Below are 18,685 nucleotides of genomic sequence, written 5' to 3' on the forward strand. Positions count from 1 at the left end.
TAGGACACTAGCAAGGTTTGGTTTACTTGGTATATTTGGTGGTTAGATAAAAAACATTTTCTTTTTACATGTCAGAACATAAACATGATATACTCAGTGATCACTTTATTAGGTAGACCTTTACACCCCAAGTGCAAATATTTAATCAGCCAATCATGTGGTCGCAACTAAATGCATAAAAGCATGCAGACATGGTCAAGAGGTTCAGTTGTTTTTCAGATCAAATGTCAGAATGGGGAAGAAATGTGATCTTTAGAAGTAACTTTGACAGTGGAATGATTTTTGGTGCCAGACAGGGTGGTTTGAGTATCTCAGAAACGGCTGATCTCCTGGGATTTACATGCACAACAGTCTCTAGGGTTTGCAGAGACTGGTGCGAAAAACGGAAAAGATTCCAGTCAGGACAGGAAGGCGACTAACGCAAATAACCACGCATTACAACAGTGGTATGCAGAACAGCATCTCTGAACACATGACGTGTCAAACCTCTAAGTGGAGTGTAAATGCTTCTTACTATCGACAATGTATCTGTCAAAAGAGGCTGCATTTATACGCTTACACAAAATAATTCTGAACACTCACTGATGCAAAAGAGTAATTTTTCATTTTTTACATGAATTGAACCCAATGCTTGAACATTGACCTGAATTAAACCCAATGCTTGAACATTGACATGAATTAAACCCAGTGCTTGAACATTGACATGAATTAAACCAGTGCTTGAACATTGACATGAATTAAACCCAATGCTTTTAGAATCTATTTGTAAAATTAAAAAAACTTGAAAAGCCAAATTGTTAGCATAAGATTGTACATCCCCTGTCCAGATTGTACGGATGCATTCTTAATGTGCCCATTTGACTCTCTCTGCTCTCAGGAACCTGTCCTATATAAAGATCTTTAATGTGGGCTCTCGGTACCTGGTGAACCGGGTCCTGGATCACATTCAGAGCCGGATCGTGTACTACCTGATGAACATCCACGTGACCCCGCGCTCCATCTATCTCTGTCGCCATGGCGAGAGCGAGCTCAACCTGCTGGGGCGCATCGGCGGGGACTCGGGCCTCTCACCCCGGGGCAATAAGGTGGGGCAATAAGGAAGGAAGGGGCAGTACAGTATGTGAGAGGGGCCATAAGGGCTCTAGGAAAGGGCAGTACAGTATGTGAGAGGGGCAATAAGGGCTAGAGGAAGGGGCAGTACAGTATGTGAGAGGGGCCATAAGGGCTGGAGGAAAGGGCAGTACAGAATGTGAGAGGGGCAATAAGGGCTCTAGGATAGGGCAGTACAGTATGTGAGAGGGGCAATAAGGGCTAGAGGAAGGGGCAGTACAGTATGTGAGAGGGGCCATAAGGGCAAGGGGTTGTATGAGGGCTGGGGGTATTTAGTGATTCAGTATTACAGCTGCTCAAACTCATTATCTTTACAACACACACTCTCACATACACACCACACACACTCACACAGACACACACACACATACAGTACTGTGCAAAGGTTTTAGGCAGTAAAGTAAGTAAGTAAAATGCTGTAAAGTAAGAATGCTTTCAAAAATAGAAATGTTAATAGTTTATTTTTATCAATTAACAAAATGCAAAGTGAGTGAACAGAATAAAAATCTGAATCAAATCAATATTTGGTGGGACCACCCCTTCAAACCAGCATCAATTCTAGGTACTCTTGCACAAAGTCATGGATTTTGTAGGCATATAGTCAAGTGTGTGATTAACTAATTATACCAAACAGGAGCTAATGATAATCAATTTAATATGTAGGTTGAAACACAATCATTAACTGAAACAGAAACAGCTGTGTTGGAGGGTTAAAACTGGGTGAGGAATAGGAGGAAGGAAGCAGATGAAAGACACATCATGCTTACTTCCCTTCACAATCAGAAGATGTCCAGCAGTGCCATGAGCTCTGAATTGGCAGAAACCAGTGGGACCCAGGTACACCCATCTACTGTGCGGAGTCTGGTCAGAAGTGGTCTTCATGGAAGAAGTGCGGCCAAAAAGCCATACCTCCGACGTGGAAGCAAGGCCAAGTGACTCAACTATGCACGAAAACACAGGAACTGTGGTGCAGAAAAATGGCAGCAGGAGAAGGGCTGGAGAGCGGTACACAAATGTGTGCAGGCAACAGTGAAGCATGGTGGCTGCATTTCTGCAAATGCTGAGAAGTACAGGCAGATACTTACCTATCATGCAATACCATCAGGGAGGCATCTGATTGGCCCCAAATTTATTCTGCAGCAGGACAAAGACGCCAAACATACAGCCAATGTCATTAAGAACTATCTTCAGTGTAAAGAAGAACAATGAGTCCTGGATGTGATGGTATGGCCCCCACAGAGCCCTGATCTCAACATCATCGGGTCTGTGTGGGATTACATGAAGAGACTGAAGCATTTCAGGTGCCTAAATCCACAGATGAACTGTGGCTAGTTCTCCAAGATGTTTGGAACAACCTACCTGCCGAGTTCCTTCAAAAACTGTGTGCAATTATACCCAGAAGAATTGATGCTGTTTTGAAAGAGTGGTCACACCAAATATTGATTTGATTCAGATTTTTCTTCTGTTCATTCACTTCTTCTGTTCATGCATTTTGTTAATTGATAAAAAATAAACTTAACATTTCTATTATTGAAAGCATTCTTATTTTACAGCATTTTTTCACACATGCCTAAAACCTTTGCACAGTACTGTATATACGATATGGGGCGACATGGCTCAGGCAGTAAGAACAGTCGACTGGCAGTCAGAAGGTTGCCGGTTCGATCCCCCACCCGGGCTGTGTCGAAGTGTCCCTGAGCAAGACCCCTAACCCCCAAATGCTCCTGACGAGCTGGTCGGCGCCTTGCATGGCAGCCAATCGCCGTTGGTGTGTGTGAGTGTGTGTATGAATGGGTGAATGAGAAGCATCAATTGTACAGCGCTTTGGATAAAGGCACTATATAAATGCCAACCATTTACCATATACATACATAGATACATACACACCACACACATTCACACACCCACTCACCACACACATTTAAACACCACAAACAGACACATGCACACACACATACATGCATACACGCACATGTAGGTGCACAGGAACGCACACACAGACACACACACACACACACATACACACACACACACACATACATACATACAGACACACACCCACATATACACACACACACACACACACCCGCACACATACATACATACAGACACATGCAGGTGCACAGGCTCACTTACATACACACCACACACACACCAAACACAGACACACACCCACACACCACACACACACACACATTTAAACACCACACACTTTATACACACACACACACACACACACTCACTCCCTGGTCTCTCTCTGCAGTATGCCTGTGCTTTGGAGGGGTTTATTCGGAGCCAGTCGATTCATGACCTGAAGGTTTGGACCAGCCACATGAAGAGGACGATCCAGACCGCCGAGGCCCTGGGAGTGCCCTATGAGCAGTGGAAAGCTCTCAACGAGATTGATGCAGTGAGTGTGAGAGTGTGTGTGTGTGTGTGTGAGAGTGAGTGTGTGAGTGTGTGAGTGTGTGAGTGTGTGTGTGTGTGTGAGTGTGTGTGAGTGTGTGAGTGTGTGAGTGTGTGAGAGTGTGAGTGTGAGTGTGAGTGAGTGTGAGAGTGTGAGAGTGTGTGAGTGTGTGAGGTGTGTATTTGAGTGTGTGCGACTGTGTGTTTGTGTATGGTGTGTGTGTGATTCTTCTCTGTGCTGTGTGCAGGGAGTGTGTGAGTGTGTGTGTGTGTGATTCTTCTCTGGGCTGTGTGCAGGGAGTGTGTGAGGAGATGACGTATGAGGAGATACAGGAACACTACCCGGAGGAGTTTGCCCTGAGAGACCAGGATAAATACCGCTACCGCTACCCCAAGGGCGAGGTAGGGCCCCAATACTGCGTGTGTCTATGTGTGGTATGTGACCTAGGGATACCAGATGTCCGGTTTTATCATTTATACAGGTCTGGTTTGTGGCCCTGAAAGTGAAATGTCATGCCAGTCTGTGTAATTAATTGGAAAACAATTACCATTCATTTGTAATGAATTTGCACCTGAACAAACACAATTAGCCAGCAACCCTACGACTCCCTGCACATTCCAGCTCCCGCTGGTAATGAATCTTTCTTTCAGCTGTGTATGTTGTCCGCAGCCCTAACATGACCTCTCCTTCACATGCAGTCGTATGAGGATCTGGTGCAGCGGCTGGAGCCGGTCATCATGGAGCTGGAGAGGCAGGAGAACGTGCTGGTGGTGTGTCACCAGGCCGTCATGCGCTGCCTCCTCGCCTACTTCCTGGACAAGAGTGCAGGTAATACAGGTGGCAGTGTTGTGCTAACAGGAGAGCATGGCTAATACAGGTGGCAGTGTTGTGCTAACAGGAGACTGCAGCTAATGCAGGCAGCAATGTTACGCTAACGGGAGAGTGCAGCTAATACAGGCAGCAATGTTATGCTAACAGGAGAGCATGGCTAATAGACAGTGTTATGCTAACGGCAGACTGCAGCTAATGCAGGCAGCAATGTTATGCTAACGGTAGGGTGCAGCTAATACAGGCAGCAGTGTTATGCTAACAGGAGATCATGGCTAATACAGATGGCAGTATTTTCTTAACATGATTGCAAAGCTAATACAGGCAGCAGTGTTATAGTATATATCTCTGGTAATAGTGTTGCATTACCAGAGAGCAGGTAATGGGCAGTAGTGTGGCTTGGTCACCAACACATCTCTCTCTCCACAGTGGAGCTGCCATACCTGAAGTGTCCTCTGCACACGGTGCTGAAACTCACTCCTGTGGCCTACGGTGAGCTAGTCTCTCCTTAGCGTGTTTCACACACATGCTAATGATGTTACAGACTGTGTTTCTCACACACACTAATGATGTTACAGACTGTGTTTCACACACACTAATGATGTTACAGACTGTGTTTCTCATGCTCCTGATGGGTACAGTTTGTGTTTCTGTATTCTCATGTGTTTGACACACTTGCTAATGATGTCATATGGTATTTCACCTGGTGATGTCACATGCTATGTTTTGCACATGATGATGTCACGTAGTATTTGATGATGTCACATGCTGCATTTCACACACCTGCTGCACTCTTCCCTCTCGCAGGCTGCAAGGTGGAGTCCATCTTTCTGAATGTGGAAGCAGTGAACACTCACAGAGACAAGCCTGTGGTGAGTGAGTGGAGAGATAGAGGTAGAGTGAGAGATGGAGATGGAGGAAGAGTGAGAGAGACAGATGGAGATAGAGGTAGAGTTAGAGAGACGGAGATGGAGATGAAGGTAGAGTGAGAGACGGAGATGGAGGTAGAATGAGAGACAGATGGAGATAGAGGTAGAGTTCGAGAGACGGAGATGGAGATGAAGGTGGAATGAGAGATAGAGATGGAGATGGAGGTAGAGTGAGAGAGATGGAGATGGAGGTAGAGTGAGAGACAGATGGAGATAGAGGTAGAGTTAGAGAGACCGAGATGGAGATGAAGGTGGAATGAGAGATAGAGATGGAGATGAAGGTAGAGTGAGAGAGATGGAGAGAGAGACAGATGGAGATGGAGGTAGAGAGAGAGCCAGAGATGGAGATGGAGGTAGAGAGAGAGCCAGATGGAGATGAAGGTAGAGAGAGCCAGAGATGGAGATGAAGGTGGAATGAGAGATAGAGATGGAGATGAAGGTAGAGTGAGAGAGATGGAGATGGAGGTAGAATGAGAGACAGATGGAGATGGAGGTAGAGAGAGAGACAGATGGAGATGGAGGTAGAGAGAGCCAGAGATGGAGATGAAGGTAGAGTGAGAGATTAAGATGGAATGAAGTGTTTAGGCTGCAGTATTTTTAAGTGCTCCTGTCTTCTGTTCGTGGTGTAGAATGTGGATGTGACACGAGACCCAGAAGAGGCACTGCTGACTGTCCCAGAGCACATCTAGACAGAAGGCGAGAGATGGAGGGAGAGGGGGAAGAGATGCCGACTCTCCCCTCAGCCACACTTCATTCTGGTCTTTTCATTTTACTTCGACTGTAGTTATTTTTGCATCTGCAATTACATCCCAACTGTAGAGTTGCAGTTGTTTTTGAAGCACAAAATGGCGGCACAGTCTTGCCTCTCAGGGTTTCTGGGAAAGGCCTGGCCTGGCCTGGCCTGTCCTGTCAGCACTAAAGGGAACAGGTGCTCTGAAGGAGGTTCTGTCGGACGATGCTGAGACGTGGCGAAGTACGGGTCAAGACCACTGTGGGCGGAGTCAAGGGGAGGAGATGGTGTCAGGGAAAGAAAGCGCTCAGGCATTTATCACTAGCCCTGCCAACAGAAAACCGAAACACCGACAAATTAAGGACCCAAGCTGCTCCATGGATGTTTCCCAGACTGAAGTGGTAGACACTGCAAAGAGAGCTTGTCTTAACTTTTTAATCTTGTAATGAGACTTAAAACTCTCTCTTTAAAATAGGAAAATATTGGCTTGTTTTATGTTATGGTTTCCGTGACAAGTTTCTTACCCCGTTGGCAAATCTTCAAATGTCTAAAGCTGTCTCACCCCATTGGCAAATCTTCACATGTCTAAAACTGTCTCACCCCATTGGCATTTTGCCTTTTTCATAGAAGGTTTGAAATCTTAAGTAAGACTAAAATACATGTTGAGTCTGACTTATTTTTTGGTTTTTACAGTGTATGGGAGTTGTTCCATTAGACCTTGGAAGTATGACGTAAAACTGCCCATATATGGATTTCCGTATCAAAGCACAATTTCTCTGTGGGAAAAATTAATTGCCTTTTCACATAACTGTCTGTCACACTCTGTGATTTAAGCTGTGATTTTTTTTTTTATCCAGACTAATTTCTTTCTTAAGCAGCACTGGGTCCACTGAATTCCGATGACTTTCCGACCAAAATAATTATTTCGCTAGCAAAAAGCAAGCAGCACAGCCCATGTTATTTGCAGCTAGCAGTTCTGTGAGAAGGGTTCCCAGGCTCATTAATGCTACCATTAGCCAACAAAGAAATGTAAAGCACCAACTCAAATGACTAACGGGAACACCAAAAAAAAAAACAAGAATTAAGATGCTTACAGTGATATATACATCTGTAGAAAGTAGAAATAAATGTATTGCATGAACGAGTAATAGCCATCAGCAACACATGTGAGTGGTAACACGAAATACAGCCAGATACAGCCCTGTGCTTGATGTTATTATTGTGCATATTATTATCTGTTGCAATTTGCTTTTACATTTACAAAGACAAAAAAATTGGATGGAAAGCATTCTTTTTTCATATACAAACATCATTTTATTTAAAGGTTTTTAAAAAAATGGCATTAATTTATCCCATTGATAGTCCCATTGATTTGGAAGTCTAGAAAATGTTAACGAACCATAGATATTTCCAAGGGGAACGATGACACAACTTCTGTGGCCTAATAGGAACAGGAGAGGCTATTCAGGGTGGACTTAAGATGGGAAATTATTTCATGTGATTGACTTGGGTGAACATGGGTGGGGTTAAGCCATGAGGTCAGTGACCATTCTCCTCTAAGCTTCTCCTAGATAGAAAAAATTGTCAAATATTTTGTAAATATGCTGAACCAAGCATGAAAAAGCTCCTCGTAGCTGATTATAAAACAGGTTATTTCGATCCTGGATGCTGTTTGGTTGAGACTGCGTTGTACTCTTATACAGTAGATCTGATACAGTAACAGTTATTCAAACAGGTAATAATATTAGAAAAGGAATAATATTGTTTTTCAAATAACTTTTATAAAAGCAATACGAGACTGGAGGTTGTGCTGTATCATGAAGGGCCGACACTCTGCTTGGTGTTGTGCCTAACAGCACCCCTACAGCCTTGCCCGCATTCACCGTAGAGCACAGCCTCTTGTGCTGTTCTGCTTAAATATTTCATATGAATTTAAGTGTGTATCAGATCTGGGTCAAATACTTAATTATTTTGGGTTTTCTGTGCTCAACTGATCTTGCGACTGAGACAACCAGGAGAAACGGAAGGATGGGTGCACTTTTCAAGATTTAGATCGTTTTATTGTTGTCAAAGAGGAAATTCATTTCCACAGCCAGTGTGAATGATATACAGACATCATTCATTTATACAACATAGTACATTGTGTCTCTGGCCAGAGGAGAGAAGTGTGGAGTGGGGGAGAAGTGTGGAGTGGGTGGTCTTGGTCGTGTGCTATTGTGCATGCCTTGTCCTTGATTGCTGTGGTGATGAGGTTGGATAGGTTGGATAGGTTGGGAGTGGGAAGACCAATCATCCTTCACGTGTGTGTGATTTTGAGGAGTTTCTTTTTGTCTTCGACTTTGAGTATTGTGAAGAAACAGATAGTACCACATAGGAGAAGGAGTTTGATAATGCTACGATATAGGAGAAGATGGGGTTTGACGGACAGTTTTTTACTTTTACGGATGACTGAGAATCTTTGTTGACAGCGAGTGTCTGTGGTGTGTAGATTGAAATGGAGGATATTGTCCATGTGATGCCCAGATATTTGATGGCCTCCACTGTTTTGACTCTCCATGACTCTCCATGGTGGGAATGAGGGTGTGGTCAGGTGTAGTAGTGGAGGGTTTGAAAAACTGTTGTTTTGGCCACATTGTGCTGGAGGAAGTTATTATCACCCCAAGTGGAGAAGTGATATATGGGCTGTTGATAGGCTGAGAGTGAATTATTTTCTTTGTGGAGTGCGGGGATGGCAGTGTGGTCTGAATATTTGAAGTATGTGGTGGCAGGGGATGTGCTATGGCAGTCATTTGTGTTCAGTGTGTAGAGAAATGGGCTAAGCACACAGCCTTGGGCTGCTCCAGTGTTGATGATAGTGGGGGTGAGAGAGTGTAGAACCTGCACAGCTAGACCAATGTCTCCCTTGCTTTTATGCCAAATCATACGTTTGAAACCAGGCGGCAGTGCCATAAATCAACCTGGAGGGGTGGTCAAATCTGGAATTTAGACCCCCACCGTTGGGGGTTGTTGAGTAGGGAAAATGAGATGATTACCAGGAGAGGACGTGTAGGTTTTCCCTTGAGTTATTGAAACTATGGTTTATTAAAATCCATTTGGTATGAAATGTATCTCATCTGATTCCTTGACTTTACTGGATCACATCCATACCAAACAGATTATCCTAATGTTTTGTTATGGTGCAGTTATCATGAAACCTCCCTCCTGTGTATCCATTTTACATGTAATTCATGTTATTACTACAATGGGCATATTGCAATACAACAAGGATCACATGGGCAATGTTTACAATATTGTACCGGGTCTATTGACCATCTAAACAACAGTTTTGAGGTTTTCATCCAAGAGAGTAGTCCCTGGGGTAATGACAGCAGTGCCCAAAGGAGGGCACTGTGGTACTGCCCGGAGTCTTTCCCCCTGGAAGTGACCAGGTGTGGGGTCATAAGATGTTAGGCACATTCTTTTCCCGGGAGTTTTAATGGCCCACATGGCCTAATTGCCCGGGAACCGCTCATCCACCCACCATATATCTATCCTTTATCTTCTTGGCGTCACTGGTCTGGAACTCCTCAAAAGGTACTACAAACAGCATTGTCCTTTGTCCCTTTTGACACACACCAGAACCCCCACCTCACAAATGGCAGAGTCAACCCCCAGCTCACAGGCTCCTCACAGATGGCAGCCCTTCCTGACCTTAACCACTATGCTACAGGCCGCCCCATCATATCTATGAATGCTGTAGTTGGGAGTTTTCATGATAACTGCATTATGCTGTAAATATGTCTTTGTGCCTCTCATGGTAATATACCTTTTGGATAAACCTGATTTGGGTGAATGAAAGGAAAGGAGACATCCCAGACTGTTTGGTTTCTTCTCCTTATCTCTGAAATCCAGGCCTTTGTTCTTGACCCTAAAAAGTGAGTCACCCATCTATAATTTACAGCCAGGCCCACCAGGCAGGGGGCTAAAACACATGGCTTCTACAGAGACAGCTTTTGCCCAGTTTCCCCTCGGCTCCTGAATGGTTGTGATATCAAAGGTAGACTGTTACAAAAACTAGACCATTACACCAGTCGCACTGAACCAATCAGAATAACACCAAACATCACTATATTCTGACCTGGGATTATCATGAAACATCTTTATGCCCTCTCCAGTACTCCTGTACTCAAATCCTGTAGAAATGTGAGAAAAGGGGGGCCCCCAGGGCCTAAGAAGGTGCCTCTAAGAATCCTTCTCTAGCTCTCCCCCACAGGCATGTGTGCCAACAGTGGGGGCTAACAATGTATGCTCCAGGAGGGGGAAGTCAGCAAGCTGACCAGCGCATGAGACCAAATGTTACTTATGACTGGCTTACAAGAGTTATTTACCTTTAATGCCTGGCATCTATAGCTGAGGACATTGTGAAGCCAGTGAATGAGTGCTGATGGAATGTTGAGGTGGTGGAGTTCCCTGATCATCTGATGCTGCTTTATTGTGTTGACGGCAGAACTGAAATGGCGTGGTTATCGGGCTGTTCCAGATGTTTCTGTAGAGAGTGCAGGAGTTGCATCCACAGTTCCTCTCCTCTGTTTGTTCCAATACACCAGATAAGCTCAGTAAAGCATAGAAAAATATTTGAATCCACAAATAATTGTTCTATGCATTAACAGAAGTTCAGGTCTTTTGAAGATACAGAATAACTTCTCATGCTTAAATATCGCATATGAATTTGAGTGTGTGAATAGCACAGAGCCAGCCCACAGACCTATGTGCAGAGGGAAATCTGTGGAAGTCCTCTCACATGGGTATGAATAAGGTTGTTCATATTTGTTTTTCAGCCCAATCAGTCTTACCACATGAAAGGACCTCACACTCTGGACAGGTAGCAGAAACCGGAGCACAGGCAGAATTAAAAAAACTGTTCCAGCCGAGGTGAAAAACAAAACCGTTAGACCGATACGTTATTTATGTGTCGTTCGTACAGAACTGCAGTATGTGGCAGGGGTGGCTGAGGCAGGGAACTCTAGCTGTCCTCCCGCTCAGATGTTTCTGACCATTCCCGCAGCACAAAGGCACAAACAAAGCAAAGGTTTCCCGCCTCTTTGCACAGAGATTGTGACTATGAATATTTTGCCTACTCCCATCCCGCAAATAAATACATAAAAAAGGTAACAATTAAAAATAAAATAATATAGAAATCTGAATAATTTAACTGAGAGATGCATATTTAGAATTTTAATGAAATTACACACATTTAGGCTACAAATCATAAATAAAGGCAGGTCAGTGTGCATTACAAGAATTCGGAGAATAAGACAGGGTGCTTATTCTTCTCAATCTTTTATGCATAACAAAGCATATGCGCCAAAAGCTTTGTTATGCTTTGTGAAAAGCTTGTGCTGTCCCTAAACATGATCTTAGCAATATAGGCCCAAATCGCAATTCAAGCATGCCGATATGATTTATGATGTTAAATGTCCTGATATTAAACAAGCCATATATCATAGTTAGCAGTCCAAAATGAAACTAACTGGTTTTTAGATCAGTTTGCCGAATGATAAATGCTATTCACAAACTAGATGGGTATGTCTCCACATGCAATACCAAGCAGTGTACTCATTTATACGGTTATAAATGCAATTCATCATCTTGTGCGTATCCCACAAACTTGATTCAAACCGCTCCCAACCTCATTAGAGTAAAGTTGTGTATAGTGTTGGGCCCCGGGGCCCCGGCCCCGTCGCTGGGCTCCAGACACAGCACATCCCTATGGTCATGATGCCAGGGGCCCGTCTGCATATTTAACATTTCAACGCACTCTGCTGACACCCGTGAGGGCATTTGCAGGGAAGTCCACATCGCCAGCCAGTCACACAGCATTGTGTATGTTCTGGTATTGCAGTGTAGCCAGTGTGGGCTTCAGACTTGGCAGAACGGCAACTTGTATACCTAGTTTGTGAGTACTTTGTATTACACTACAGCTTCCTGAATGGATATCTTTAGCTTCTATTAGTTTTCCATATAGTTTATGCATAGTTTAGACCTCACAGTGGTGGTGGGGGTGCCCAGGGAGCCTCACCATAGTAAGATAAAAAGGCTGTTTTATTATTATTTGACTGAACAAGGCACAAGATTATAATAGACAAACAGGGGACGTCTATTCGCTACGAGGCGAGTAGACCATCCTGAGTAGCCAGTGCCCTCTGTCATGGAGGAGCGCCCTGCCCTTTCAGTCACACCGTCGTCAGACCGCCTCACGCTTAACCCCAGTCGAGCCTGCCCCTCTGGGGTGGTCCAGTGCTCAGGTTCAGATCGTGTCGCAGTCTTACTTCCTTTTGCTGACTAGCTATGCCTACTTTTAAAAGAACAGAATGTCTTGAAATTTGCTCTAAAAAGACCCTGCAGGGGACCCAGAGAATCTGCTCTATGGTGACAGTGGTTGGCACATATATCCTGACTGTTGCATTTGTCTGTTCCACAGTTCCAGCAGCTTAGATTATGCTTTATTAAATATTCCCTACAAAGGTTAATAAAGTATAACATTACCCTGCCTGTTTTTCCCAGGAAAAATATTCTCACGACTCCCCATGGAAATATCTCAAAAATATCTCAAAATATCTACCGTCTACTACGCATTCTGCATACTGGTTAGTGTGTACGTTTTAGTATGCAGTGGGCAGTATGCTAAAAAAATATCCTCTGTACTATTATTCAGCCATACTGTGGAAGTGCTGCAAGATGTTCCACCCTTGTGTGGCCATGCTCACATGGCATTGCTATTGAAGGACAACATGGGACCAAATTGTTTTCTTACTTCCTGAAAGCTATGCTCCCGAATATACTTGAAACCCTGAAAAGAAGTATATCATCCTGGGATTTTAAATACACTACATTGATAGAAAGCTTTGCTTTATCATCCAGTGTACTTAACATCTATACTCAATAGCAGGCAAGGGAACTGATTTGAACCTTGGCCCTTATCTCTGCTTGAATTATCTAGCCAAGTGCATTCCCTGAGTGTCATTATCCCATAGACACACTCTTTGGCTTGGTGAACCAGTGCTGTGATACGGAACGTCTTATGGTCGTCTTCCTGTCTGTGTTGAGTCCACAGCAAATGCACTACAGTGTCTTCGTCTTGAACGAAGAGAAAGCAATGTGTGTTTGATACGTAATACTGTGCCATTTTCATGTTCAGTGTGGCATGAACCCAGAAGCAATATTTGTTGTAGAACTTAAAATATGGCAATATGGTTTTACAAAGAAATGTGTTTGTGTTGGGCCTGTATTAGCTGTACTAGGTTATTCTCTAGCGTGTGACGATGCTTTTGGTGTTTTGTGTCTTTGTGTAACTGGATGGGAAGCCGAGCACAGGGCTGTGGATCTGCTCGCTGTGTGCGTCAGAGAGGGGGCTGCCCAGATCTGCTGATCACGTTATGCTGATGCAGTCAACTGACAGTCTGTGCCCTGTGTTTGCCCATCCAGGTGGGGTACGGATCATCACTGGCTCTGCTCTGAGCTGTGCCCTGTGTTTGCCCATCCAGGTGGGGTACGGATCATCACTGGCTCTGCTCTGAGCTGTGCCCTGTGTTTGCCCATCCAGGTGGGGTACGGATCATCACTGGCTCTGCTCTGAGCTGTGCCCTGTGTTTGCCCATCCAGGTGGGGTACGGATCATCACTGGCTCTGCTCTGAGCGGTGGCCTGGAGAGCAGCGTTCTGTTTTGTTTTGGGTTTGACAGAGTACACTTGGTGATTCTCAAAGGTTTTGGTTTGCTGTCCTTTCTTCTGCACTCAGTAGCAGGTCATTCCTTAGCTGAGTCCTGCTGACGCCCAAATAAACCCTTCTGACAAGCTCCCAGCTTGACATGGTTTGACCAGCTCTAGCTATGTTTTGAAACAGACAAGCTACTGGCACTACCTGCTTCACCAGCTCATACCCAGGTAGACCAGCTCAATTTTCAAGCTGGTTTACAGCAGGAAACCCACACAGTGACCACTTTCTCCATAACCACTTTCCGCATGACCACTTCCTCCATAACCACCTTCCGCAGGGCAGCGGGTTATTAAAGTAGCATGTCAGATAGACCGTGATGCATCCTGGGACTGCTGCCAGATGGGTAGAAAGCTGTTCCGCATGAATAATCAGACCTGCTGAGTTTGGAGCCAGCGAGTGGGTCTGTCGCAGTGTGTCTTAGCCCAGGTTTAGTTTTCCTGCGAGAAAGCAGGATAAACAGACATTTATAATCCATCTAATATGCTGAGATTAGCAGCATTGTGGCTTGAAGAGATGATTTTTGAAATAAAGTGGGGCATTGTGGCTTCAATGGTGAGGGATTTAGGAGGTCACTCCAAAGTGAAGCCTGTGGGCATTGTGTGGGCAAAGGTACCAGACTTGCTTCAGTAAAATTACAGTACTGTACTGTTGTGTAAATGGGTTGTGGCCTGGGGTGAGGTCTACAGGGATCCTGACCTGAGATAACAAATACAACAAACTGCTCCTCATGTCTACACTATTCCAATGATTCATGTCAATGATACAAACTTTTGAACAGGCAGTGGAAAAGCACTGGGACATAGCTGACACAGTAATCTATCGCGAAGCTCTGTGAAATCTGTCCTCTGTGAAGGAACAGGGCAGCTGTTTTCTCTCCTCTGTACCCTGAGAAAAATGTGGTCATGTGCAACTGCTTCTTGATATGTGAAATGTGTTCCAATGGTGTGTGAACTGTAAACCTTAACTGTGCTTATAAAACAAAACCGTGAATACAATTATTTTAGTTAAATAGGCAACAAATTGTGTGCTGTCCGAAAAAATAAAGTCATAAAAAAAAAAAATCTGAAGCGTGGTATATTTTCAGAAAATATTGCACATTCTCACACTCCTTACACGTCCCTAGCAGTAGTCCACCTTGTATCGCCCTTTAGAAGCACATCTCTGAGGATACAGCCATTTGCAGTGAGTTTGTTTGTCAGGGTCTGATCCTATAGGGTTCCATGAGGTGACCTGTGTTTCCTCATGTAACACCTGGTTCAAACCCAGACCGAAGATTTCGTAGTTCAGTCATTTCAGAGATTAAACTACACACTGTTAGGGTGTCATTTACACTACAGTACAGGGGTGGCTATTACGAAACAGGCCAATAATTTAGCATGGTGATGAGAAAAATATAATGTACAGTGATAAAGTTGGGCATTTGCTGTGTTGTTGGAGATAGTGTGATAGCATTCTGAAGTATTGTTTCACCTCAGAATTTGCCATGAATGATCATTTCACAGCTGTTCTTTCAAAAAAACTTATTGGGAAATGTCAAGTCATTTCAACTCTGCCGTTACTGTATTTAATCCACAGACAATTTGGTAGCAGGGACAGATGTGCATGTACGCTGTGAAGAGAAGGGTCCAATATGTCGTTACTTACTTATGTTTTTACTGTTGAACATGTTTTTACTTTTGAACATGTTTTACTTTTGAACATGTTTTTACTGTCGAACATGTTTTACTGTTGAACATGTTTTGATGAATGCCTTGGGTCTTGTTCCTGGTGTAAAGGTCTCCATATACTGCCTGTAACATGCACAAATGACAACAATCAGGAAAATTTGATTAAATCCATATTTCAGCAACCGAAGCCAGATTTCTGTGACGACATAAAATGGGATCATGTCAACGAGGCATGAGAGTTCCTTGACAGGAAATCTTGACAAAGTTTCCTAGAATATATTTATTCACATATTTAAGTAAACAAATTACCTTCATTTCTTGATTCACCTCAAAGTGGAGTTTGTATACAGAAATCTCCACATCAAGGTAAATTAATAGAAAAAGACATGGAGAGGGGTTTTTGCCAGTGTGCCTTGTTTTTTAGTTAATTTCAGACAATGTTTTCTGCAGGGGAAACTTGGGCTCAGCCCAACTGATCTGTGCCAGAAACCCAGTAGGTCTATCATTGCAACAGAAGGGGCAAGAACTAAAGAAACTCGTGACCCAATGGTTTGAGTCCCTTGAGTAGCCTAAGATAGTAGTGCGTTGGTGTTTTGCAGTGCAAAATGAATGGGAGGGGAGTTTTGATAGGTCATCAAAAACTATCAAAGATTGACTTTTTTTAAAATTGACAATACATAAAATGTAAATAAATATAAGTTACTATAAGTACTACATGGTTGGTGTGTATACTATTTTACTTTCTCAGTAGGCCTATACAATGAGGCACGTCATTGTGCAAGTCTATGGGGGTAGAACACACATGAGATCCAAATTATGAAAATCTTCCTTCTGCAAAGTAGATAAGAAATGGTCGGAAACGTTTTGAACTACTGTTGAAGACACTGGGTGTGATTCAATTAAATATATTGTGGACTGATCAAAGAATAGCCTATGCTTTTACACTTCAGGACTCGTAACCCACTCAATGAAATATATACCACCTCATCAATGCTGCACGTGCAACTAAATTAATTTATTAATAACTGATGATGATGATGATGATGATGATGATGATGATGATGATGAAATGTCTAGGATAAACTACTTCTTCACGTATATTTTATGAACCGATGAATAGCTCATTGCGAGTGAGTTAAGTTTTTTCCGTGTGGGATAGATTTTATGGGTTAACTTGGGGGCACTCACAGATTCCAGGTCCTACGGCAGCCGCCTGCGAAATTTCCAGTATGCACCCACGAGGAGGAGTAGCCTAGTACACACCGCTGAAACACCACCCAAGCAACCACCTTTGCGCACACACATGTAGAATTGAGCTGGTATGTAGCTACCAATCTAAAGGTTGTTCTAAATATTCAGTGGGTTATACTTAGTACGCATTTTGGCGCCAAGGAATTGCATCATTTTAATGTAATTTCCCTGGCAATGGTCCAATCTAATTGTCGATGTTTCTGTTAGTGTTGGGTACGGAGAGTGAGAAGCAGTAAGGAGGGCGGCCCGTTTCCAAAAAAATAAGGGATTTTTCATCTTCATTACCAGAGTTTGTGGCGCTTGTCCCACACGCTACAAAACTTTTTCGCTGGCGTTTTGAGGATTTGTGCGCTGCGTTCGGAGACAGCATAGCGGCATAGATCTGTTTCTACAGGATACAGACATGGGACAAAAACATCGGAGTTTAGGACTTGTGTGGGTTGTAGTATTTTCACTGACCGTATTTGTTCGAGTGGGATTTTCGGAGGACTACCAAGCGCATGTGGGACCGCGGAACAACCTATTTCTTCAGGTGAGTTTTCCGCAGCCGCAAAACGTACATGTTTTCTTAGAAAATGGTCAGATAGGTTGACATGTGATACACCATGGATGTGCTGAAATAAGTTGAACAAATAAAAAATGTGACGACGATAGAAATCACTTTTACTCAATATATAGTTGGAAACTGTGCAAGATTATGACCATTTGTAAATCTAAATCTCTTCAACGTTACATTTTGACCGTAGACCCATGCAAGTACACACAAGTGTATTGACGCATCTGGTTGTCTCATTCACGCTTCCCAAAAACGCCACTACCCGTCCCCAGGGAGATTCAGGGCAACTCAACAGAGAATAAAATACGAGTACTGTGCAGCTCAGAGCGGAGGCTCTCTTGGGGATGCTGAGTCCTGTGTATCTGTTTGTTGACATTTCAGGCAGCCTCCCGGTTATGTGGTCATATATTGACACAGTGGTGATTTGTGAGCCACATTAACATTTGAAGCCTACCGGAGCACGCTCACCGCAGCGCCGCATACACTGCCGGCCTTTATGCCCTTTACCGTCGGCGCTCATGAATGGGCCTGATTCAGGCTTTATATAAAGCAACCTCGGAGCCGAAACCTCGCCCAGAGATGCTGGAGATCGTGGAGATGAGTCCCCCTCTCCCAGTAAAAACAGGCAATTAGATTTCTTGATAAGCACCTCCGTGCAAAGTTTTAATGGCTGTAGCCAGCACCTCCAAACCCTGCTGGAAAAATGCTGGCCTGGCACGTGCGCCATTCTGCGAGACTGCACGCTAGTTTTATTGCGCAACAGAAATACACAATGTTTTATAAATATTCACATTCATAATTGTTTATTTCCAGCCCTAATATCTCCTGTTCACTCAGCAGATGCTCTTTCTTATCCAGTTCGACAGAAAGCGCTCATTTTGACAAATGATATACTTAAGTGTCTTTTTATTTGTTGAGTCAAAGCAACAACTTCGGGTTTTAGTATTGCACAAGGTTTTTAAGTCACCGACCACCACTGAATCACATTGCAGTTACGTCGTATCATTCAGATTGGGTGTACTTTGTCTGACTGTCTTTGTGTTTCTTTCTTTGGACAGTATTTCGCTTGTGCGTTGATTGTGTATTTAGATACACGTGTGTCTGTCTGCAAACGCGCCTGCCAATCTGTGTGTAAATATTAAAAATGTGTGTTTTCCTGTCTATCTGGTGACAATAGTAAATGCACAATAGTCTTCCCATAATGTCACCTGTAACAGGGTCTGCTGTTTTTTTTCCAGCGGGTGAAGCGTCAGAACAGACCAAACAGACCGGAGGTGAGTGTGTACCCGGTGGTTAGCTTCCATGGCAACGCGCTGGAGGCGAGCTTTAAGGGGCGTCCCTCCCAGTGTGCGCCATAGGGTCCCCTGGCAGAGCCCTGTGCTGTGCCTGTCTTCTGCTCAGAGGGAGGGTGTTGGTTTAGGAAACCCCTCTTCAATGGCTCAGTGTCTGTGT

At 43.8% G+C, this 18,685-nt stretch overlaps 2 protein-coding genes across 7 annotated transcripts in view; both read left to right on the forward strand.

Annotated features, from left to right (window-relative positions):
* Nucleotides 1-14,876, forward strand: part of LOC133138205 (6-phosphofructo-2-kinase/fructose-2,6-bisphosphatase-like) — a 34,148-nt gene extending 19,272 nt beyond the window's left edge. For 4 of the 6 annotated variants that reach the window (XM_061256763.1, XM_061256762.1, XM_061256764.1 and 1 more), the window contains 7 exons: nt 878-1,085; nt 3,374-3,520; nt 3,814-3,918; nt 4,216-4,345; nt 4,775-4,837; nt 5,153-5,217; nt 5,904-7,283. In XM_061256763.1, coding sequence (XP_061112747.1) covers nt 878-1,085; nt 3,374-3,520; nt 3,814-3,918; nt 4,216-4,345; nt 4,775-4,837; nt 5,153-5,217; nt 5,904-5,963 — 778 coding nt within the window. In that variant the 3' untranslated portion in view covers nt 5,964-7,283. Of the gene's footprint in view, nt 1-877; nt 1,086-3,373; nt 3,521-3,813; nt 3,919-4,215; nt 4,346-4,774; nt 4,838-5,152; nt 5,218-5,903; nt 7,284-13,468 lie in introns of those variants that run through there. The other 2 variants (XR_009709693.1, XM_061256761.1) reach the window with 2 other exon arrangements.
* Nucleotides 14,877-16,757: 1,881 nt separating this feature from the next.
* itih6 (inter-alpha-trypsin inhibitor heavy chain family member 6) overlaps nt 16,758-18,685 on the forward strand; it is a 30,154-nt gene continuing 28,226 nt past the window's right edge. Inside the window, exons 1-2 of the mRNA XM_061257455.1 lie at nt 16,758-17,209; nt 18,472-18,507. Coding sequence (XP_061113439.1) covers nt 17,081-17,209; nt 18,472-18,507 — 165 coding nt within the window. The 5' untranslated portion in view covers nt 16,758-17,080. The remainder of the gene's footprint in view (nt 17,210-18,471; nt 18,508-18,685) is intronic.

The sequence above is a fragment of the Conger conger genome, chromosome 10 (genome assembly GCF_963514075.1).
Source record: "Conger conger chromosome 10, fConCon1.1, whole genome shotgun sequence".
Classification (NCBI taxonomy): domain Eukaryota; kingdom Metazoa; phylum Chordata; class Actinopteri; order Anguilliformes; family Congridae; genus Conger; species Conger conger.